The 24,873-nt window shown below is 41.6% G+C and overlaps 1 protein-coding gene across 3 annotated transcripts in view; it reads left to right on the forward strand.

The window, feature by feature from the left end:
* The window catches only part of Mphosph9 (M-phase phosphoprotein 9), a 90,939-nt gene that overhangs the window by 21,778 nt on the left and 44,288 nt on the right, over positions 1 to 24,873 (forward strand). Inside the window, exons 2-7 of one of the 3 annotated variants that reach the window (XM_029566538.1) lie at positions 8,793 to 8,863; positions 11,209 to 11,294; positions 11,972 to 12,495; positions 13,719 to 13,845; positions 17,848 to 18,308; positions 19,356 to 19,511. In XM_029566538.1, coding sequence (XP_029422398.1) covers positions 11,214 to 11,294; positions 11,972 to 12,495; positions 13,719 to 13,845; positions 17,848 to 18,308; positions 19,356 to 19,511 — 1,349 coding nt within the window. In that variant the 5' untranslated portion in view covers positions 8,793 to 8,863; positions 11,209 to 11,213. Of the gene's footprint in view, positions 1 to 464; positions 1,134 to 8,792; positions 8,947 to 11,208; positions 11,295 to 11,971; positions 12,496 to 13,718; positions 13,846 to 17,847; positions 18,309 to 19,355; positions 19,512 to 24,873 lie in introns of those variants that run through there. The other 2 variants (XM_029566540.1, XM_029566539.1) reach the window with 2 other exon arrangements.

Genomic DNA, 24,873 nt, shown 5'->3' on the forward strand with positions numbered 1-24,873 from the left:
CTCAGGATTGCGGAGTTCCTGGCCAGTGAACTCCACAGGGAAGAGGCACGGAGGTGGCGAAAGCTGGGGTATCCGTGGGCCGATAACGGAGGAATAGCGCCCCCCAGGGCGACTGGATCACAGGATTTAGTGTTACAGCTCAAGACAAGTGACTCAGCTCAGATCTCAGTGATTCAGCTCCAGCTCCAGCTCCAACTTTATTGGGGTAAAACTAGGACTATTTATAGTGTAGAGACAGAAGAAGCCTTAGCTGATAGGTACTTTTAGGATGCCTCATTTACATAGGGCGGTGGGCTTCTATCAGGCTATCAGACAATGCCTGATTAAAAACCTGGTAGCTCCTGTGCCGGAGGGCATGTATTTGTGGCGAGCACTTTAAAAGAAGAGTCAGGGAGGATGCCAGGAAGGCACTCTGCTATGAAAGGAATCTGCAGCACATGGTTTTCTGAGCTCGTGAGCTATCCGGACGTGAAGAGACTTCTACTTGCATAACAGAGAACCCCAACAGAAAGTGACTTGTCTGCCGGATAGTCCTCTCAAGCTAAGACTCACAGCTGTTCCCTGAGTTTTTTTCTTCCTTCTCTGTTTCTCCCTTCTTCCCATTTGCCTTCCAGGACATCAAGAATCCCCCCACTGGGTTCAAAACCTCACCTGGGTCCTCACCAATATCGTCACCAGAGCCATGGCCAATACCACCTTCCACCTGGCTCTACCTGGTACTTGGTATCCTGACCTGACATTTGACCTCTGTGATATCCTGGATGGAACCTGGGGAGCCACAAAAGAGCCTGATTGGTTTGAGCCCAAGATGTACCACCCTGGTAATGCTCCCTGCTGATGCACCTGGCCGGCCACCCGGAATAAGCTCCTATTGCGGCAATGGTATGTCTGTCCTGGGGACTCCGCCTCAAAGCGACAGCCAGGCTGTGGAAGAACAGAACACTTCTTTTGCTACTCCTGGTCCTGCATCTCAATGGGTGATATTAATTGGAAGGCCCCTGTTGGGGATGACCTCATCACAGTAACTTGGATATCTGGAAGCTGCTCCTCAGGCTGAACAGCATCTGGGCCCATGTTCCAGGGACCATGCTCCAACAAGTGCAACCCCCGTATCTTGAAATTCACCTCTTGAGGTAGGGATCCCAGTGTCCTGCCCTTATGGTACTGCGGGCACACTTGGGGCCTTCAACTCTATGTATCGGGCCACCCTGGAGTCCTGGTTACTGTACGCCTCCTGGCTAGGCAAAACCTTTAACCCCTGTAGGCCCTAAACCCATACTGCCAGTCCCCCAGACTGTTGCAATTCGGGCCCCTGCTTCTAGCATATCCCAGTCTACCAGAAGTGTCATCGCCACCCCAAACCAGTCAATCACCCATCTCCTACTCCAACTCAGCTGACGACAACACAGAGTCCACTAGCTCTCATAGATGCAGCCTTCCTAGCTCTCAATGCTACCAACATTAATCTTACCAAAAGCTGTTGGCCTCTATCTGGACCCAAGGCCCCCATATTATGACGGCATAGCAGTCTGCGGAAACTATTCCCTGACTGCTGATGCCTCCGCCTATAGAATGGGTCCTCCTACTGGTAGACGAGGGCTCGCTCTCACTCTGGCTCACTCTCTGGTATCTGGACAAGGACTCTGCATCATACCCAGGGGAGGGTTGGTCCCCTCTTTTTACCAACATCTCTGTAACTCCACCACCCAACTCTGTCTAAACGAATGTGTTCCTTATGTGTCCCCCCAGAACTCCGCTTTGTGGGCATGTTCTACTGGGCTTACCACTTGCCTTCATTCCACTGTCCTCAATCATACAGGAGATTTTTGCATCTTGTTACAATTGGTCCCCCACCTCTATTATAGATCTGACATAGAAGTCGAGGCCCACTCTAACCCCCTTTTTAGGTCTCGGAGAGCCCTAGGAACCACAGTGGTGGTGCTCTCCACCCTGTTAAGAGTTGGGGTTATCACTAACACAGGCATGGGAACATCTGCATTAATCTTACAAGACTAAAACTACCAGGTCTTCTGAGTTGCTACAGACTCACACCTTCAGGCCCTGGAAAATTCGGTTAAACACCTGGAGGAGTCCCTCTCCTCCCTAGCTGAAGTGGCCCTGCAAAACCAGAGAGGCCTAGACCTGCTTCTAGAGAAAGACGGCCTATGCACTGCCCTGGGAGAACAATGTTGTTTTCATGTCAATCATTTGAGGGTAATTAGAGAATCTTTAGCTGCATTGTGTGAAAGACTCCAAGAAAGGGAAAATGACAGACTCCAACAGCAAAACTGGTATGAGTCCTTATTCTCCTGGTCCCCCTGGTTGACTATCCTTATCACAGCCCTAGCAGGACCCCTACTCTTCCTAATGATGGCCCTCACCTGTGGTCCATGTCACCTCAGTGCCCTCCTTAGATTTATAAGGACCTGCCTACAGACTATCCAAATAACGGTCCTCTGCATCCAATTTGATCAGGTTGCTCAGGAGGACCCTTTGTCTCAAATGACTGCTTGCTAACCGCTACCTATTTAGCTTCTGAACAGATGCTTGCTTGCTGTGGCTTAAAGATTTATCCCAAGTTACAACTCAAGGGGGAAATGAAGGAACCAGGGTGACTCCATTTTGTACAAGCCATGTCAGCTACAATAAGTTTCTGTTTCCTGGAACCATAAGTTATCATTTACTGGAAATTGGCTGTTAAGATTAGATCAGCAGGAAAGTCCCCAAACCCAGGCCCACCAATCAGGGAGATAACAGTCAGAGTCTCTGAAACACATTAACCCAGAGAAATTTGGCCAATGAAATACAGTCCCGTGGTCTGACCACGGGAACTAAGCAATGAGAATAAAGGTCATGGTTTTTGTGGTTTTTCCCTATAAAAATGCTTGTTAACTGCAAAACAGAGCTCAACTCTGCAATCGGCATGAGAGTCGCAGCCCCGGCTAGCTGGAATAACTAATTTTTTTCTTAAACTTTTCCAAGTTTGTTACTGTCTGTCTCCAGTTATTCCCAACTCCTGGACCCAACACTGGCCTTTTCAAAACCCAATTTGTCATTGGTAATGGGCCAGACACTGGATGGTGGGGAGGGGCGAGGTATTTATTTAATTAGGTCTTGTCACCCTTGGTCTTTTCCTGAAGGAAATGCTTTGATGAGCTGACTTTCTACAAACCATCCTTAACTCCAGTTCCAGGGGAATCCGAAGCCTTCTGACCTCTGCAGCATTGCACAAGACAGGTGCACTCATATACATGCAGGCAATACACTCATACACATAAAAATAAAAATAATAAAATATTTTTAAAAAGAAATTGATAATTATGGCATGAGAGTGAGATTAGATAGGTGGATCTCTGTGAGTTCAAGGCCAGCCTGGTCTACATAGTGAGTTCCAGGACAGCTGGGGCTACAGGAGACCCTGTTTCAAAAAGACAAAAAAAAAACCCCAACAACAACAACAACAAAAACTAAGGCCTAGAAAGTGAGGCTAGTGGAACTGGAATTTGAGGTATTTCTTGTTACTGCCTCTAAACTTTTCATTTTGTAAGCAGCAAGGGTTTTCCTTTCCTCCTTTGATCTTTTTATGTCAGATTTGGGAAGGAGGAGACATATTATTGGGCTTATAGCACTCAGTTTATCTCTGTATACTCAAATTCAGTAAAATTTTAGTTGATCTGGAAAATAGTTTATTTTTCAAGATGTAATACATACCTTCAGAGAGTACAAAAAGCCCCATTTTGGAAAATGTATTGCCAGCCAGTAGAGAGGCAACCATCTTAACAGTTGAAATAGCTCTTTTAAATACCAAATCGAATAGTAAGTAGTTCTTTTACTGACTATGTAAGTCAGTGACATGCACTCTTGGTAGGCTTTATTAAATAAATGAACCAGGCCAGTAATTATTCCATTTGTTACAGAAGTATGTCTAGAACCTTGATTATTAAACACAAAATTCTGAAATATTGCCTGAAAGAGAATGTTGCCACTCGAGGTCCCATACACCTTTTAATCCCAGCACTCTGGAGGCAGAGGCAGGCAGATCTCTGAGTTCAAGGCCAACCTGGTCTACTTAAATGAGTTCCAGGCCACCTGGGGCTACAGGGAGACCAGACTCTGTCTCAAAAAGACCAAAAAAAAAAAAAATTAAAATAATAAAAGTTACTTTTGCAAATTTGCAATGTCGATTTTTCAAAAGACATGTGATTCATGTACCATAAAATTATCTTTGCTTAGAGCTGGGTATGGTGGTGCATGCCTTTAATCCCAGCACTTGGGAGGCAGAGGCAGGCAGATCTCTGTGAGTTCAAGGCCAGCCTGGTCTACATAGTGAGTTCCAGGACAGCTGGGGCTACTGGGAGATCCTGTCTCAAAAAGAGCAATGGGAGAAAAAAAAGAAGAAAACAAATTCTCCTTAAAGTATACAATTTTAAGTTTTAGTAAAAAAAAAAAAAAGCTAATTCTCTCACCCTCAAATGAAAAGCTATTTCCACTGCAGTTACTGTTCTTCTCCCCTTCCCCTAGCTGTTACAAGACATTAAGGCATTTAATCTACTTTCTGTCCCTATGGGTTTGCCTGGTCTGGATATTTCATATAAATAGAATCATACAGAAAGTCTGTGGTCTTTTGTGACTAGTTTCTTTTACTTAGCATAGTGTTTTGCATGTTTGTGTTGTGGCATGTCTCAGTACGTCATTCCTTCTTGTGAACCAGTAATACTTCATCATATGGATGTGCTAGATTTTTGTCCCTGCATCTGTGGAGGGATATTTGGGTTGTTCCTACATTTGATCATTGTGAATAATATTGCCATTCTTTTAAAAATTTAAGTGAGTTCTGGGGTCAAACGTAGGTTGTCAGGCTTGCCTGGCAAGCACCTTTCCCTACTTAGCCCTGTTATTGCTGTTCTTAATGTAGACTCATATGAAAGGTTTCCAAAGTCATGGAAAAACAGTCAGTTGCCAAGTTCGATGGGTTTTTTATGGTAGTATTTTTTTCCCCGTTCATTTTTAGCCTCTTGGAAGTTTAGGATATTTCACAGTTCTGAATGTTAGTAGCTGAAAATGCCTCTAGATGATGAAGCTCTGAAGATGACTCGGATTCAGTTTCCTCAAAGAATGCATATTTTCAAATGACCGAGCATAGCAATTTTTGTATACTACGGAGGATTTTGATCTGGTGGAAACTTTACAAAAACTTCATCTTCTGTAGAATCTGATAGAAAAAATTCTCCCCATCCTCTTGGATTGAGCTTATAGGCTAATAGGTAAGAATGGGATAAATCTATTTTTTTTAATGTGACAACAAACCAGCATAACTTTATTTGCATAACTGACTATCTAAATGTTATGATAGTTGCTGATTTGCTTTTTTTTTTTTTTAATCCAGCTATGATCAGCAACTGTTCAAGGATGGTTGCTGAGTTTCAAACAGTTTTAATCCTGTGTTTTTCATTTCTCTCTGAGAAATGTACTTTTGCAAAAAGATCATTGTGAAAACTTACTTTGCTACATGTTGAATTCCTGCCAACCAGGACTGTATATCAAGACAACTTTCTCAGAAAACCCAAAAAAACCCAAAATTTATTTTGCTAGTTGTACTGTATGCTTTTTTTTTTGGAGGGGGGAGGGAATAAATTATAATCTGTCGTTAAAATTTGGTAGTCCAAGCTGGGCATGGTGGTGCACACCTGTAGTCCCAGCATTTGGGAGGCAGAGGCAGGCAGACCTCTGTGTGTTCAGGCCAGCCTGGTCTACATAGTTCCAGGCCAGCTGGGACTACAGGGAGACCCTGCTTCAAAAAGACAAAAAAAGAAAAAAAAAATCTTGGTAGTCTAAATCTATCTATCAATCTGTCTGTCTGTCTGTCTGTCTATCTAATCTATCCTATCTAATCTATCTAATCTAATCTATCTATATCCCAGACTAGCCTGGGGCTTCATCATAGAGCCAAGGATGACCTTGAACTTCTGATCCTTATGCCTTCACCTCTTGGTCCTTTCAACCTAAATATTATTTCTCCTTTTTTTTTTTTTTTGCGATGCTGAAAATTGAATGTGGGACTTCACACAGGCTAGGCAAGCACTCAACCACTGAACTGTATTCTCAGCCCTACTTCCTTTTTGAGACAGGTTTTTACTCTAGCCCCTGGCTGATCTGGAGCCCACTATGTAGCTCAGGCTAGCCTCATGGTAATCCTTCTGCTTCTCAGTCTTCCTAGGTATGAGCTACCATACTTATTTCTACATTTCACATTAATAGTATAAATAATATTTTATATTGCAGTAATAGCCCACCAATCTGGGAAGTAGTGATTAAGTTGTGTATTAGGAACTATGTAAAAAACAAACTTTGAGTTGACAAAATAGCCAACATAATGCTTTTTTTTTTTTTTTTTTTGAGATAAGGTCACACTACATAGCCCTGGCTATTTGTCTTTTTGAGACAGGGTCTCCCTGTAGCCCCTCCTGGCCTAGAACTCACTATGTAGACCATACTGGCCAGGAACTTACAGCAGTCCTCCTGTCTCTGCCTCCAAAGTGAGGGGATTATATGGATGTGTGCAACCAAACCACATCTGGCTGCATTTTCTTTTTTTGGTCTTTTTTGAGACGGGGTCTTCCAGTAGCCTTAGCTGGCTTGGAACTCACTATGTAGACCAGGCTAGCCTTGAACTCAGAGAGATTCACCTGCCTCTGCCTCCCACGTGCTGGGATTAAAGGCGTGTGCCACCATGCCCAGCTTACATTTTCTTTTTAAACTGTCCCATAGTTGGATGATTACTTACTTGTATGTATGTATGTATGTATTTATTTATTATGGTCCTGGAATTACAACCTAGGTCCACCTACATGCCAAGCAGGTACTGTGACACTGAGTTTATTCTCTAGCCCATTTGATTTGCTGTTTGTTTGTTTGTTTGTTTGTTTTGACACAGGGTCTCCCTGTATCCCCAACTAGCCTAGAACTCACTATGTACACTAGGCTGGCCTGTCTAACAGATCCACCTGCTGCTGCCTCTGCTGAAACTAAAGGCATGCACCACCATGCTTGACCTGTGTGATTTGTTTTTAATCAGAGCTTGTTTACTCTCAATTTACAATAGTTTGAAAGTCTGATAATTTGATTTCTTAAATTTAAAGTAGCTAAGAAACAGCAAAGAGGCAAGGCGTAGCCTATTAGAGCGGCTCCCAGTCACACTAAACAGATACATATGAGAGCAAAAGTAGTTCAGGGCCTACTGTCGAAGGGGCAAGTGGCTTGTAAATATAAAGTATTTGAAGAAATTGTGTATTATAAATAAGTTACTTTAAAAATTGTGCATTATCTGCCCTCTTTGTGAGGAATTTAAAGTAGCTCTAAGATTGGATATCAGAGACAGCATCACTGTAGGGTAAGAATTTTTAGAGGCATAAGAAATGACCCTAAAGAGATGTCTGCTGCAGTATTCTACTGTGCTAGCTGAATGTCTACATGTTTTATTTCCAGTATCATTTGGGGGCCCCTCTGAAGTCCACTTCTAGAAGAAATTCCATTTAGAATGTAGTGTTCGATTTGCCTCAAAGAACCTAAATGTGCCTTTCTCATGAAAATTATGTAATTGGACTTGTCTACCCTTTCTTTATGACTAACAGTTAAATTCATTATATTGAAACTAGATTATTACAAGTATTCAAAGTTTGTAGAGACAACATATATATTTTAGTGTCCTCATTTGTGTGTGTGTGTGTGTGTGTGTGTGTAACAAAGCAGGCCTAGTAAGTAAATAAAAATGACCAGGGACTGCTGGTGTGGCTCAGTTGGTAGAGTGCTTTCCTAGCATTTAGGAAGCTCTGGGCTCTATCTGTAGCACATGAACCAAGCATGGTGGCACATACCTGTAATCCCAGAACTAGGTAGGTAAAGGCAGGAAGACCAGAAGTTCAAGGTCATCCTCACCTGCATAGCAAGTTTGAAACCAGCCTGGGATACCTGAGACCTTATCTGGAAAACAAACAAACAAACAAAAACAAAATAAAAATGACCTTTCAGCAACTAGACATTTTAATATCTTAAAATAGGCTTTTTGTGTTCATAAAACGGATCTGAAGTAAACCCAAGTTTGGAAACGCAGTCTTCTGGAAAGAGTCCAGTGTTATTTCACACATTGCAGTGGTGCAATAAAGCCTGAATATTTGATGCATATTTGCTTGGCAGAACTTCTATTCAAAGATTAGTACAGTGAGTTGGGCATGGTGGCATATGCCTTTAAACCTAGCACTCAGGGAGGTAGAGGCAGGTGGATCTCAGTGAGTTACAGGGCCAGGGAGACCCTGTCTCAAAAAAGACCAAAAAAAAAAAAAAGATTAGTACAATGATAAGCATTAGCTTATCACACCAAATTAGAGGATCTGGTTAACAAGACTTGATTGTAATTCTGGGCAGTGGAGAGAGACTCCTTAGTACACAATGAAGGACTGTTTTTAAAGTGGGCCAAAAGATCCTCTAGAATAATTCAGACAAGCTGGGAAATTTGCTCATTGGTTTGCGCAACATAGTTTCTGCTGGGGCTCTGGCATGTTCCCTCATGCTGGAGAAAGTCCTTCTGTTGTGCTCATAAAGAAGTAAGTGTGTCCTGTCGTCTTCCTGCTCTTTTCCCTTTGTGGACAAACTTGTGATCAGATTTTCAAATGAGGTGCCATTAGAGGGATTAAATGTCAGTGGTTTTGTACTGTTGTGCTAACTCTTGAACTGCTGAATTATTCAACACTTTAGTAGAATGAAGAAAACCATCTGAATTATTTATGTTTCAACAGAAGTAGTCCCCACCTTAGTACAAATGGGGTATCCTCTTTCTTAGGGAAGACCGGACCATCTGTCATTCAAGGTACAGTTGAAGTCCTAACCTCTTTAATGCAAGAGCTACAGAACAGTGGAAAGACTGATTCTGAACTTTGGAAAAACTGTGAGGTACCTCATTTTATTTGGGGAGGTGGGGTTAAAAATAATTCTATTTAAGTGTACCTCTACTGAATTGTTAGAAATTTATGTCCAGAAGAATGTGATAGTCACTTATGGCCAAAGTAAAATGGCCCACTGTATTAACTGGGTGATGACATGAATGAATGTGAGAAAGGCTCATCAAGTTATGTTTTATTTTTATTTTGTGTATGAGTATATTGCCTGCATGTGAGTGCATGAATGAATGTGAGAAAGGGTGATCAAGTTATGTTTTTTTAAATATTTTATTTATTATTTTTATTTTGTGTATGAGTGTATTGCCTTGCATGTATGTGAGTGTACCCGTGCCCTGCAATGCCGCGGAGGTCAGAAGAGGCCCTCAGATTCCCCTGGAACTGGAGTTAAGGACAGTTCATAGCCCCCATGTGGGTGCTGGATATTGAATCCGAGTCCTCTGAAAGAGCAGTCAGTGCTCATAACCACTGAGCCATCTCTCCAGCCCTGATCAAGTTATGTTTTATTTAGCATGTTAGCAGTGAGACATTCATTTGTATATAAATGTGAACTAAAAAGTCTTTGTAGTCAGGTGTGGTGGCGCACGCCTGTAGTCCCAGCACTTGGGAGGCAGTGACAGGCAGATCTATGAGTTCAAGGCTAGCCTGGTCTACATGGTGAGTTCCAGGACAGCTGGGGCTTACAGGGAGACCCTGCTTCAAAAAGACCAAAAAAAAAGAAGAAGTCTTTGTTCAGAGAGCCCTCAAATTGTTAAAACTGTTTAATTACAATATTCTAAGTGACTCCTGGAGTTGTCCTCATTTTGAAAAACCTTGCTGTATTTTGGAATATTTTGAATGTTCTAATCATTAATTACTGCTTGTGTTTAATACCTTAACACATTCCTCTGTGAAAAATTGAGCTCTGTGGTTTTCAGGTCAGTGATTCTTCGTTAAATTGTAATGAAACTAATTTTTATGAAAATATAACAGCTGAGATTCAGCATGTAAGTTGGTGGTGGTGTGTTTACCTTGCATGTGAGAATCCCTAGGTTCTATCCCCAGCGCTGCACTGCACTGCACTGTATACACACACACACACACCCTCACCCTCACCCATACACCCACATCAAGAACAAAAAACTGGTAAAAACACACTATACATTTTTTGGGGGGTCTTTTTGTGACAGGGCCTCCCTGTAGCCCCAGCTGTCCTGGAACTCACTGTGTAGCTCATGCTGGCCTTGAACTTAGAGATCCTTTGCCTCTGCCTCCCTAGTGCTGGGATTAAAGGTGCGTGCCACCATGACAGGCCTGAAAAGGTGTTTTTTGCAGTTGTGGTTGAAGGCAGTAGAAATGAGGAAACAAACTTGGGACTAATGGCATGTGCCATTATGCCAGGCCCAACGCATACTTTTTTTTTTTTTTTAATGTGTATGAGTGTTATGCCTGCATGTAAGTAAGTGCACCTGTATTGTGCAATGCCCGAGGAGGACAAAAGAGGCTTTGGATCCCCTGGAACTGGAGTTATGGAGAGTTGTTAGCTGCCATGTGGGTACTGGGATTCAAACCTGGATCTTCTGCAAGAACAGAGTTCTTAACTGCTGAGCCATCTGTCTAGCCCACATTTAAAAAAAAATTTTATTTCTCTTTTTTTTAATGTGTATGCATGTATTGCCTGCATGTAGGTAAGTGCACCTGTGTCCACTAATGCCCGTGGAGGTCAGAAGAGGCTGTCAGATCCCCTGGGGCTGGAATTACAGACAGTTGTCAGCTGCTATGTGGGTGCTGGGATTCAAACCGGGTCTTCTGCAGGAACAACCAGTGTTCTTAACTGCTGAGCCATCTCTCCAGCCCCGAAGCCCACATTTTTTTTAATAGAATACTCAAGGTGAACTTTTCTGTTTTCAGAATGGGTTAGAGGTCGTAAGGTTTTATAGAAATGTAAAAATAATTATTAAACTCAGATTTTGCTTTGAACATTAATTTTACTTTTAGAATCATAAATTATGCTATTTTTAAGAATATAGAAGAAGTGGAATGAAAGATTCCTTGTGTAAGAATTCAGTAGCGGACTGGAGAGGTTTTTTTTTTTTTTCTTTTCGAGACAGGGTCTCTCTGTAGCCCCAGCTGTCCTGGAACTCACTATGTAGACCAGGCTGGCCTTGAACTCAGAGATCAGCCTGCCTCTGCCTCCCAAGTGCTAGGATTAAAGGCGTGCACCACCATACCCGGCTGTGAAAATTATTTTTAATCAAGGTATTTTATAATTTAATAGACCAGATGGTTACAGTTGTTCAATTTGGTGGAAAAACCAAAGAGCAGATAGTTGCCCAGCAGGAGCAGTTCCACAACCAAATTCAGGTAAGTTGACAATACTTTGATACTTTATATTTGTTAGATTTGCAGAAAAACCAATTTAGGTATTTTGTTCATGAGGATAAACCATCATATTTAGAGCAATATGTTTTTTAAAAAATATTTTATTATTTTCATTTTATGTGTATGTGTGTATTGCCTGCATGTAGGTACATGCTCCCATGTCGTGCACTGCCTGTGGAGGTTAGAAGAGGCCTTTGGATACCCCAGAACTGGATCCCCTGGGTCTGGAGTTACAGACAGTTGTTAGCTGCCATGTGAGTGCTGGGATTTGAACCTGGGTATTCTGCAAGAACAGCCAGAGTTCTTGGCCACTGAGCCATCTCTCCAGCCCCCTAGAGCAATATATTTTTTTTTGTTTTTTTTTAAAATTTTATTTATTATTTTTATGTTGTATGTAGGTAAGTGTACCCGTGTCGTGCAGTGCCTGTGGAGATCAGAAGAGGCTGTCAGATCCCCTGGGACTGGAGTTTCGGACAGTTGTCAGCTGCCATGTGGGTGCTGGGATTCGAACCCGGGTCTTCTGCAAGAATAGTCAGTGTTCTTAACTGCTGATCCATCTCTCCAGCCCAGCAATATGTTTTAAGACATGAAATTTTCATAACATTTATAAAAATGTTTAATATATTTCCTTATCCAAATCTATAACTTTTCCTTCCCAGTGTATACAGGAGGAGATAAGAAATTTAGTCAAATTACAGATCAGTAATGCTTCCTGGGCTTCCTACAATAGACATTCTTTGAGCAAACAAGTATCCTCAGATAGTCAAATAGTCTTTTTTTCTGAAAAAAGTGAGAGAAATGAATTTATTATTAGTTATCCAGAGTCTGAGGAACCAGAGACACAGCCAGAAACATCCACATCCCGAGAGGACTGCAATGTGGACAACACCTCAGTGAGCAGCGACTATGGCACCTTCTGTGTCTTGGAATTGAACACCTTCAAGGCTAAAGACCACACAGAGCTCATGGAGTACATGGCTCCTTCCCAGGGGCAGCAGGTGGTACCTGCAGTGAGGGCAGACTCCCCTACAGGTGGCGGAGGAACCAGGAGTTTTTTCACACAGACCCCTGAAGAGTTTTGTGCATCTCTAAAGGAAGAAGTTTCTACTTTTTCTGGTGAATTTGAACATAATTTTCTTGATGAAAATAAAATTTCTGAAGTATACAGTGGAAAAGCAAATAGGTAAGTAGGGTTTCAGTATCATTTGAAGAGAGTTTTACTCACTTAATTACATTTAGAATGTAGTAAAGTTCTTTTTAGTTGGTCTACAGTAGAGATAAATTTGGAAATGTATCAGTTTTACTATTAAAATGAGTCTCTTGCTGAACATGGTGGTGCACACTTGTATTCCCAGCACTTAGGAGGCAGAAGCAGGTGAATCTCTGTGAGTTTGAAGCCAGCCTAGTCTATATTGCGGGTTCTTTACCAGCCTGGGCTGCATACTGAGACCCTGTTTAATAAAAACCAAAAAATAAAATGAGTCTCTTATTTGTTGCATATGGAAAACTGAAACAAACAAAGCACTGTATACTGATGATATCTGAGTTTTTTTTTCCTGTGTAGTGTTTTTTTGTTTGTTTGTTTTGTTTTTTTGTCTTTTTGAGACAGGGTCTCCCTGTAGCCCCAGCTGTCCTGGAACTCGCCATGTAGACCAGGCTGGCCTTGAACTCACAGAGATCCGCCTGCCTCTGCCTCCCAAGTGCTGGGACTACAGGCGTGTGCCACCACACCTGGCTTCAGCCTTTTTCTTTACTTTGCCTTTGGTAATAAGAAATTAGAAAAAGAGGGGCTGTAGAAATGACTCAGCACTTGGCTTTTCTTGCTGAGGACCCAGGTTCAGTTCCCAGCACCCTCATGGCAGCTAACAATCTGCCATAACTCCAATTCCAGGGTATCTGATGCCCTCTTCTGGCCTCTGAGGGTACTGTGCACACATGGTACACAAGTACATGTATATATACTCATATACATAAAATACAAATGAAAATTTAAAACAAAACAAAAGAAATCACAAGAGGAAATGTAGGAGGATCATGGGTGGTGAGATGACTAAGTGGGTAAAGGGCTTGCTGTGTAAGGCCATGACCTGAGTTTGATCCCTGGAACCTGTGGCAGAAGGAGAGATCTGACTTTCTAATTTTCCTCTGACCTACACATGAGTGTCTCACACACATCATGCATGCATGCTGAGTGCATGCTCCATTCATGCAAGCACACATGAGCACATACAAATGAATAGTTAAATAAATAATAAATTATAATTATAAATAGTAAATAATAATTAAAAGGAAATTTTACTAGTGGCAAAACGAAGCACTTTTACTGAAGCATTGTCTACTATGCTTTTATAGGTGAAAGTCAGCATATAAAGAGAGTAACTTTGTTTTTTTCCCCCTTATTTTAAGTAGTACGTCTATAACATCCTGGGCACAAAAGCTGAAGCAGAACCAGCCGAAGAAAGCACATATAGAAGATGGCTGCTCAGGACCTAAGCTGGGGAGTGAGTTAAGCAAGAAGCCTCCAGCTGAAACCGTAGGTGATAGTTGCATTGAATGACCACACTGAGTGTGCTATGCAGTTGCCAATATTCTTGCTTATTTGTCATTTACAAATCTTTTGGTGTCTCAGAATCGAATATGATTTACTATAAATACATAATTACAGCTTCTTTTTTGTGGGAGAGGGAATATTTTTGAGACAGAGTCTCCCTGTAGCCCCAGCTGGCCTGAACTCACCATGTAGACTAAGCTGACCTCAGACTCACAGAGATCCACCTGCCTTTGCCTCCTGAGTGCTGGGATTAAAGGCATGAGCCACCATGCACCACGCCTGGCTATTACAACTTTTTTTTTTTTTTTTGGTCTTTGAGACAGGGTCACTGGCCTGGAACTTGCTTTGTAGACCAGGCTGACCTTGAACTCACAAAGATCTGAAGGCCTCTGCTCCCCAAGTGCTGGGATTAAAGGCATGTGCCACCACACCTGGCACTATTACTGCTTTAGTAGGCAGGAAATCAGAGCTAATAAGGGACAGAATACTACAAAAATGAAGAATTTGTAGAGCTCCTATTCTCTTTGTATTTAATGTTTATGTTTATCAGGAGAGTGAGTCATAAAAATAATAAATTAAAATTTGTGTTACTATTGGTTGTAACAAGTAATACTTTCTATGTTGAGCACTTTAAAATAACTTTATTTAGTTTTTCATTTATTTTATGTGTATAATTGTTTTGCCTGCATGTATATAAGTGTACTACATGCTGTGCAGTGTCCATGGCCAGAGGGGGTGTCGGATTCTTTCGAACTGGAGTTCCAGGCAGTTGTTAGCTGCTGGTGGGTGCTGGGAAACAAACCCTTGTCCTCCACAAGAACACCCAGTGCTCTTAACCACTGAGTCATCCCTTCAGCCCCCTAAAATGCCTGCATTAGCCTTTAATCTCAGCACTTGGTAGGCAAAGGCAGGCGAAAGGCTGTGAGTTCCAGGCCTCCAGAGCTAGATAGTGAGATCCTGTCTCAAAAACCTAAACAGCTGGTCATGGTGCCACACTCCTTTAATCCTGGCACTCAGGAGGCAGAGGGAGGCAGATCTCTGTGAAATCAAGGCCAGCCTGGTCTACACAGGGAGTTCCAGACCAACTGTGGCTACAGGGAGACTGTCTCAAAAACAAACAAACAAAAAACCCAAACCAAACTACAAAAACCTTTATTAAAGATGTTGGAGTTTGGACAATTCTAAATTTATAATTCAAATTTTAAATTAGTTATGAGATGCTGGAGGTGGTGGAGCACACCTTTAATCCCAGCACTCTGGACGCAGAGGCAGGTGGATCTCTGTGAGATAGAGGTCAGTGTGGTTTACATGGTAGGTTCTGGGCCAGTAGGGTTATAGGAGAGCCTATCTAAAAAAATTGTTAATAAGTTAATTTTTTTTCTTCTGGGTTTGTTATATAGCCCAGGCTGGCCTGGAATTCGAAATCTTACTGCCTCATAGTCCTGAGTAGCTGGGATCACAAGTGTATTCCACCATGCTCCTCAAGATTAAATGTTTTAATTTTGTGTGGACTCTTTGCTGACCTAGGAACTCCATTCATTAAAGGGTTATAGACATGAAGTTTCAGCACATGTGTATTGCTTTCATTGGCCTAAACTGTAATGAAATAGTATTAATACATGGAGGTTGCAAATACAGGTATGGAAACAAACTGCAAGGCTCCATACTCTTAGAAATTGGCTATGTCTTGAATATTCTGAATAAAATTTTTCCATTGTCAGAGAAAAAGGTCAAATAAATGCCATAAGAAGATAGTCCCTGAGTCTATAAAACTTTTTTCATTGATTGATTTATGTATTTATTGTGGGTGTGGGTGTACATAACATGGCCGTGTGTAGAGGGTAGAGGACAGCTTATAAGAGTCAGTTCTCCCCTTCCATACTGTGGGCTCTGGGGCTCAAACTCAGGCTTTGTGGCTTGGTAGCAAGCACCTTTGCACTCTGAACCACCTCATTTGCCCTGTCTCTCAGTTTTTTTTATAGGAACTGCCCATTTCTCTTTTCTTTCAGCATTTTTTATCTCCTTTATTGTTTCTTTAAAAATTTTTTCTTTATTTTATGTATGAGTGTTTTCCTGGCATGGATGTAAGTGCACCGCTGTTGTGCAATGCCCTAAGAGGCCAGAAGAGAGCATTGAATCCCCTCTAACTGGATAGATAGCCACCATGTGGGTGCTAGGAACTGAACTTGGGTCTTCAAGAGCAGTCAGTGCTCTTAACTGCTTAGCCATCTCTTCAGCTCCTATTTTATATTTTGATATTTTTTTGTTTTATGTGTATGAGTGTTTTGCCTGCATGTACTTTTTTTTTTTTTGTTGAGACAGGGTTTCAGTGTAGCCCCAACTGGTCTGAAATTCACTATGTAGACCATTCCAGGCTGGCCTTAGTCTCACAGAGATCTGCCTGCCTCTGCCTCTCAAGTGCTGGGATTAAAGGAGTACTCCACCACACCTGGTACCTATACTTTAAAAAAATTTACACTTAATGTGCTCTCTGCCACTACATCCCCCAACCCTGAGATTTTGCCACTTTTGATCATGGTAGAGTCAGTGGATTCTTGTAGTCTTCTGTGGTTGTGACTCAGTTTATTTTTGATGTGCCCCAGTGTTCCCCAACTTTGCTGCACATTGGAATCACTTGAGGATATTTAATAATGTGCTTATCCTGGCTGCCAATCCCAGATATTCTGACTGCTGGAGGGGGTGACCTGCCTGAGTGGAGCTTTATTTATGTATGCTGTAAGTGTGAGGGGTTCTAAAAACTCCTTACGTGAAATTTTTTTTTCTTTTTGAGACAGTGTCTCTCTGTAGCCCCAGCTGTCCTGGAATTCACTATGTAGACCAGGCTGGCCTTAAACTCACAGAGATCCACCTGCCTCTGCCTCCTGAGTGCTGGGATTAAAGACGTGCGCCACCATGCCTGGCTTATTTTTATTTTAATGTGTATGTGTGTATTGCCTGCATGTAGGTAAGTGCACCCATGTTGTGCAATGCCTGCGGAGGACAGAAGAGGCCATCAGATCCCCTGGAACTGGAGTTACAGACAGTTGTTAGCTGCCATGTGGGTGCTGGGATTCGAACCTGGGTCTTCTGCAAGAACAGCCAGTGGTCTTAACCACTGAGCCATCTCTCCAGTCCCCTTATTAGGTCTTCTCTAACCCCAGAACTTGGTTCTTTTATTTATTTATTTATTATTTATTTATTTATTTAGTCTTCTCTAACCCAAGAACTTGGTTCTTCTATTTATTTATTTATTCATTCATTCATTTTCATGTGTGTGCATGTGTTTGTGTGTGTATGTATTGGCTTTAGGAATTGTTCTTCCCTTCCACCTTGTTTTTGAAGCAGGACTCTCTTGTTTCTGATGAGATGTGTACTCCAGATTAGCTGGCCCCTGAACTTCTGAGCAGTTCTGTCTCCACCTCCCATCTTGATATAGGAATGCTGAGATTACAGGTGTGTTCCACTGCATCCAGTTTTTTTTACATGGTCTCTATTTTTGTTTTACTGAGACAGAGTCTCATGTAGCCTAGTCAGGCATGGAACTTAATATGTAGCTTCTATTAATAACCTGACACTCAAAATTGTCAATTTATTTAAAAATTTTCAAAGATTTTTTTCCTAAGGTGCTGCTCTTGATACCAGATTTTTTTCATTGTTGATAATACCATTTAAGTGATTTTGTTTCATATCCGTAAGTTTAATACTAGTAATGAGATGAAGCTATCATCACTGAAGGATATTTATCATAAAAAACAAAGGGAAAACAAGCAATTACCTGAGAGGAATCTCATTTTTGCTTCCAACCCTAATCATCTGCCAGAGGTAAAGTTGCTGCCTTCTGTTGCATACAAGTGAAACGTGTCCCTGGCTAACTGTTCTCTAGCCTCATCTCCCTTAGGAGCACTAAAGCCCTTTTACTGGAAAGCAAGCAAGTCAGTCTGAGTGTCAGGGGCAAAATCTTACAGCTGTCCAATCTATTTCTAGGTCCTGACTCTTCATCCGACGGTTCACATGAAGCCAACCCCACAGATTTCAGGGATTCAGCCACATGGCTTTTTGAATACTCTTGATTACAGAATAAACTTTTCACCAGGCTCTGTTCTGGAACCAAGTATGTCCAGTCATTCTGACATTGATTCATTTTCACAAGCAAGTAATAATGCTTTTCAGTTATCTGGGTTCCCAAAATATCCTTCACATAAGAAAGCTTCGCCAGTGGACACTTGGAAAAACCATGCCTTCCAGAGTGAAAGTAGGACCAGTTCCACGTTTCCTTCAGTATATACAGCCACTAGTAATGATACCTCAGTCAAAACTGTAGATGAAGAAAACACTCTCAAGGTGGCTTCAGCCTCGGTCAGTCAGTCCCAGCTTCCAGGTACAGCCAACAGTGTCCCAGAATGCATTTCATTGGCTTCCCTGGAAGATCCTGTGATGTTATCTAAGTATGTATTTTGGTAATTGGTTTATAATGTTAATAGACTTTTGTGATGTCTGATTGAATGATAAAAATGATTTTTATTGAACCTCAGTAATATATTAAGTCCTAAAGAACTACAGAATTTTAAACTTTTTAAAACATTTTATTTATTATTTTAATTTTATGTGTATGCATGTATTGCTTGCATGTAGGTAAGTGTACCCGTGTTATACAATGCCGGTGGAGGTCAGAAGAGGCTGTCGGATCCCCTGGGACTGGAGTTACGGACAGTTAGCTGCCATGTTGGTGCTGGGATTCAAACCCGGATCTTCTGCAAGAACAATCTGTAGAACTACAGAATTTTAGAACACCTGAAAAACTAATGTGTGCCTTTTTCACTTATGGCCACTCACTTTTTGTTGAGGTGAAAGATGAGATGTTGACAAAAGGGATCCAGTAAATGGTAGCTACTCTGAATGCTTTTATGTCCAGAAAATACTAGAGTACATGGAGTGTCTATTGTATTTTCCAGGGGTATACAGAGGAAACAGGCTATATTTTGGCTTTGAGAATGACTGTGTGTATCACTTTTCTCATCCATGTGACCAAATACTTGGCAAAAGCCTCTTAAGGAAGGAAGGGTTTATTTAAGAGGGGATGCTGTCCATCATGGTGAGAAGGCATGGTGGTGGAGATGAGGCACCTGGTCACATTGCATCTACAGCCAGGAACCAAAGGGAGATGAATGCTGGTTTTTAGTTTGTTTTATCCTGTTTTTTCTTTTTATTTAGTCCAGGACCCTAGCCCATAGAGTGATACCTACCATATTCAGGGTGGGTCTTCCTTTCTTGGTTAAACCTCTGTGGAAACACCCTAACAGACACACTAAAAAGTGTGTGTCCTTGGTGACTGTACATCTTATCCAGTTGACAAGAAAGATTACCCTTTACAAGTCTACCCTTTGTCAGTGTGACCCTGAAACACACCACTTAGAATCCTAAGACTGTATTCGTGGTTTCTCTTATGGGCTAGAAGATGTGCTGTCCTAATAGCTCTATCCCCTTACCAACAGAATCAGGCAGAACCTCAAGGAAAAGCATGCTCGACATATAGCGGATCTTCGAGCTTATTATGAATCAGAAATAAATAGCTTGAAACAGAAACTAGAAGCAAAAGAAATTTCTGCTGTTGAAGAGTGGAAGAAGAAAAATCAAATTCTTGTAGACAGGTAAAACTACTGTGAAGCTAGTGTTTCCTCAACTTGGATGTATTTCTTCCACAAAGGTATAATATACGTGGTATAAAACACCTTGAAAATGTGTACTTTGCATTTGAAATTTCTTTCTTTCTTTCTTTCTTTCTTTCTTTCTTTCTTTCTTTCTTTTTTTTTTGGTCTTTTTGAGACAGGGTCTCCCTGTAGCTGTAGCTGGCCTAGAACTCACTATGCAGACCAGGTTGGCTTTGAACTCACAGAGATCTGCCTGCCTCTGCCTCCCGAGTGCTGGTCTGCCTCCCAAGTGCTGGGACTACAGGCATGTGCCACCACGCCCGGCTTGCATTTGAAATTTTAATACAAAGATGTGTAAACTAGTATATATCTACACTAGAGCCATAAAATTAGTATTTTTAAATTTTAATTAACTTCATCCAATACTAATAATTGGCACAAAACCATGTGTTTTCTATGGATAAAATTTTGAAGCAAGTAGACTTAGCATATATAGAGTAAAACTGCAAGATAATTAATATCATGGCATCCCAGAAAAAAAAAAGTGTTCTGGGACTTGGGCTGGTGTGATAGCTCAGTAGATAAAGGTGCTTGCTGCAAAGCCTGCTGATTTGAGTTTGATCCCTGGGACCACCATGGTGGAAGAAGAGAACTGACTTCTAAATAGTTGTCCTCTGAACTCCATAAACACACTGCAGCATACATACAAACATGAACTAAATAAAATAAGTTTAAAATAAATAAGTGAAGGGGCTGGAGAGATGGCTTAGTGGTTAAGAACATTTACTGCTCTTGCAAAGGACCCAGGTTCAATTCCTACCACCCACATGGCAGCTACGAACTATCCTTAACTCCAGCTCCAGGGGAATCCGACACCCTCTTCTTACCTCTGCAGCATTGCACGACATGGGTGCACTCACATACATGCAGGCAATATACTCATACACATAAAATAAAAATAAGTAAGTGGAACAAAAAAAAATTACGGGACTTTGGGGCCTGGGAGTATAAGTCATTGGTAGAGCATTGGCCTAGCATGCATGAGGCTTTGGGTTTGATCCCTAGCACTATGGATAAAAAAGAAAAAGCAAATCAGGCATGGTAGAGTACACCTTTAATGCCCGCACTTGGGAGGCAGAGGCAGGGGGATCTCTATGAGTCTAAGACCAACCAGAGTTGTATATGATCCTGTTAAGAAAATAATAAAGAAAAAAAAAAAAACCCAGAATTCTAGAGGGTTGGAGAGATAGCTCAGTGGTGAAGCATACATACTGTTCTTCAGGGGACCTGAGTTCAGTTCCCAGTACCCATATAAGGTGGCTTACAAATGCCTAAAACTCTAGCTCCAGGGAATCTGATGTCTCACCTGCACTCATGTACACACGTCACACATGGACATATAGTTAAAAATCAATATTCAAGGGAGCTAGAGAGATGGTCCAGCAGTTAAGAGCACTGACTGCTCTTACATAGGACCCGGGTTCGATTCCCAGCACCCACATGGTGGCTCTGAACCATCCTTAACTCCAGTTCCAAGGAAATCTGAACCCCTCTTCTGACCTTTGCGGCATTGCACGACACAGGTGCACTCACATGCAGGCAATACACTCATACACATAAAATAAAAATAATAAATACAATATTTTAAAAAATAAATATTCAAAAAGAAAGAATTCTACATTTGTGTGTGGCAGTTTTTTTTTATGCCTTTGTCATGAATAACTTTAAAATAGTATTGGACAGAGAGCCAGATTTAGGTTTTGTTGTTATTTTGTTTTGTTTTTTAGCTTTTTGAGACAAGGTCTCAAGTACCAGGGTGACTTGGAGCATCCCTATGTAGCCAATGATGACTTTGAATTTCTGATTCTCCTACTTCCACCTCCCAGATGCTAGGATTACAGGTGTGTACTACCATGTACTGCCCAGGGTTAGTTTTTTAGGACAAAAGAAAAGAGAAATAACAAGTTAGGTGAAGCATGTATTTGCTTGTTTTAAGAAGGTAGAGATGATGCCAGGTATGGTGACGCATGCCTTGAATTGTAGCACTTGGGAGGCAGATCTCTGTGAGTTGGAGATCAGCCTTGTCTACAGGGTGAGTTCCAGGCCAGCTGGGGAGACCCTGTCTCAAAAAGACCAAAAAAAAAAAAAAAAAGTAGAGATGAGCAGCACTCTGCAGTAGGAGACAGAAGTGTAAACTGGAGGTTAAAGACAGTGCTGATAAAGGTGCTGGTAAGCACTTGCTCTTTGGAATGGTCTTATGTAGGTAGGACTCTAGAACATGGAAAGCAGATCCATGGTGGGTGTAGGTAAACAGGTTGGAAGCCATGGCTTTAAGTTGCTGTTTCACAATAGTTACTGACTAGGAGTAAATTTATCAATGTCATACAGTTATATCATTTCCTCCTACTTGCTAAGAAGGATTTGATCTGGCTTATGGTATAAAGCTATGTGCTGAGGAGGACAGTAGAAACAAAGCATGAAGCTGCAGCCATTTAGGACTGGAGAAAGGTTCCTCTAAGGTGGCAGGGCAGTGTTAGCAGTGCACACCACTTTATTTTTCAAACTTAAAGTTACAAATTGGAGAATTCCACTGGTAGTACAAATGGGGCCATTGTCACTTAATACCGGATCATTATGTCACAAAATTACAACTCTGGAGACAGTGATCTCTGTTGTATCAAAAGCAGTATGAGCTTATACTTGACTGTTAATGAGCTTATACTTGACTGAATGCTCTTCCAGTAGCAGGGAGTGTAGCTCAGTGTTGGAGCACCTGTCTAGCGTGTGGGAGGCATATGGTAATGAGAGAGGAAGAAGGGAATAACATAGACTGGACTAGGGCGAGCAATCTTAATAATATTTCTTTTATATTTAATTATTTATTGTTTGTGTGTTTCATGCATATCAATATATGTGGGGGTCAGAGAACAACTTTTGGAAATCAGTTCTCTTCTACCATGTGAGTTCCTAGGATTGAAGTCAGGTCAACAGTCTTGGTGACAAGTCCTTTACCTGCTAAGCCATCTTGCTGACACCTTATTACTGTTTTATTTCTGAGGAGTTAATATATAGTGTTTCCAAGCATCTGGGAACTCTAAAGATGGACTGGCTTAGAATCCCAGTTAAGGGCCTAGGAATGTAGCTCAGTAAGTAGTAGTGTGTACACTTTGCATGCTGGGATTCCATCCTTAGCACCACAAACAAACAAAAAAATGCCTTGTGAGACTGCTTATCTCCTATAGTACTTAACTCCCCTGGCTCCATTCCTCAACTGCAAATTCACAAGATTGTGAGGCTAATCAGTGGGTCACAAAATAAAACAAAAAAGTATGAATATGGAAAGGGGACCTGTGGAGAGGAGGAGATAATAGGGAGGAGAGGTAAAGGGGTAGTAGGGGCATGGGGGATTGGGGAGTAGGAAGGTTATAGGTGAGGGGGTAGGAGGGAGACAACAGAGGGTGAGGGATGAGAATAAACAAAGCACCATATACATTTATGAAATTGCCAAAGAACATATTTTATCAACACAAAGATTAGGCTAGAGGGGCTGGAAAGATGGCAATTAAGAGTACTGGCTGTTCTTGCAGAGGAGCCAGTTTCAGTTCCTAGTGCTCACATGGCAACTAACAACTGTCTGCATCTCCAGTTCCAGGGAATATAGTACCCTCTTCTGACCTCTGTGGGCATTGCACAACATGGGTGCACTTACATATATGTAGGTAATACACTCCTACACATAAAATAATAAAAACAAAATATTTTTTAAAAACTAGGCTAGAGAGATGGCAACCATTAAGAATGTACATTGGCTAGGCATGGTGGCGCACGCCTTTAATCCCAGCACTCGGGAGGCAGAGGCAGATGGATCTCTGAGTTCAAGGCCAGCCTGGTCTATATAGTGAGTTCCAGGACAGCTGGTGCTACAGGGAGACCTTGTCTCAAAAAGACCAAAAAAAAAATAGCAATAGAGGCTGGAGAGATGGCTCAGTAGTTAAGAGCACTGACTGCTCTTGCAGAGGACCTGGGTTCAAATCCCAGCAGAGACCTTGTCTCAAAAAGACCAAAAAAAAAAAAAAAAGAATGTGCACTGAAGGGGCTGGAGAGATCGACCCAGGTTCGATTCCCAGCACCCACATGGCAACATGGCAGCTAAACAACTGTCTGTAACTCCAGTTCCAGGGGATCTGATGGCCTCTTCTGTCCTCCGCAGGCATTGCACTTACCTACATGCAGGCAATACATGGATACACATAAAATAAAAATAATAAATAGTTAAAAAAATGTACACTGCTTTTGCAGAGGACCCAAGGTCAGTTCCCAGCTCCAATGTCAGGTGGCTCACATCTGCCTGTAAGTCCTGCTCCAGCGAATCAGATACCCTCTTCTAGACTCTGAGGTCACCTGCACACACATGTGTATGTAGCCACTTACATATACATACATACACACATAATTAAAAAATATTTTTTAATTAAAAAATATTTTACTTATTATTTATGTGTATGAGTGTATTGCCTGCATACTTGTAAATGTACCCATGTCGTTCAATGCCCGTGGAGGTCAAAAGAGGATGTCGGATCCCCTGGAACTGGAGTTACGGACAGTTGTTAGCTGCCATGTGGGTTCTTGGAATCGAACTCAGGCACTCTGTAGGAGAAGCCAGTGCCCTTAACCACTGAACCATCTCTCCAGCCCCCCAAAATGTTTTTTAATCTTAAAAAAAAAGATTGTGCAAGACATGACTGCATACATCTTTATTCCCAGCACTGGAGAGATAGAGGCAGTCTCTGAGTTTGAGGCCATCCTAGTTTGTCATAGTAAGTTCCGGGCCAGCCAGTACTACCTAGTGAAACCTTGTCTCAAAAAAAAAAAAAAAGTTTGTGGTTAATTGTAAAGTACTTAACTTGTTATTTATAGTTTATTTTTTAAACACTGAGTCAAAATGGTTTCTGACTTTGTGTACTCTAGCTGGCCTCAGAGAGATCTGCCTGCTTCTGCCTGTGTCAAAAAACAAAAAACAATGGGTTGGTGAGATGGTTCAGTGGGTAAAGGCTCTTACTGCCAATCCTGAAGATCTGAGTTGGATCCCTGGGACCCATGTGGTAGAAGGAGAGAACTAACTCTAACAAGTTGTCTTCTGACCTCTACATGTGTGCTATGGCATGCATACTTCCACTCACATACATACATGCACATACACAAATAAGAAAATGTAAAATAAATAACAAACACTGAAACAACTCAAATTCTACAGTCATTACTCCTCATTTCCCTCTTTCCCCAGCCCTTGGCAACCATTGTTTTACTTTCTCTCTCTGAATTTGAACACTTTTACAAGTGGAATCACACAGTATTTACATTT

The sequence above is a fragment of the Nannospalax galili genome, unplaced genomic scaffold, assembly GCF_000622305.1.
Source record: "Nannospalax galili isolate Female #2095 unplaced genomic scaffold, S.galili_v1.0 scaffold218, whole genome shotgun sequence".
NCBI lineage: Eukaryota > Metazoa > Chordata > Mammalia > Rodentia > Spalacidae > Nannospalax > Nannospalax galili.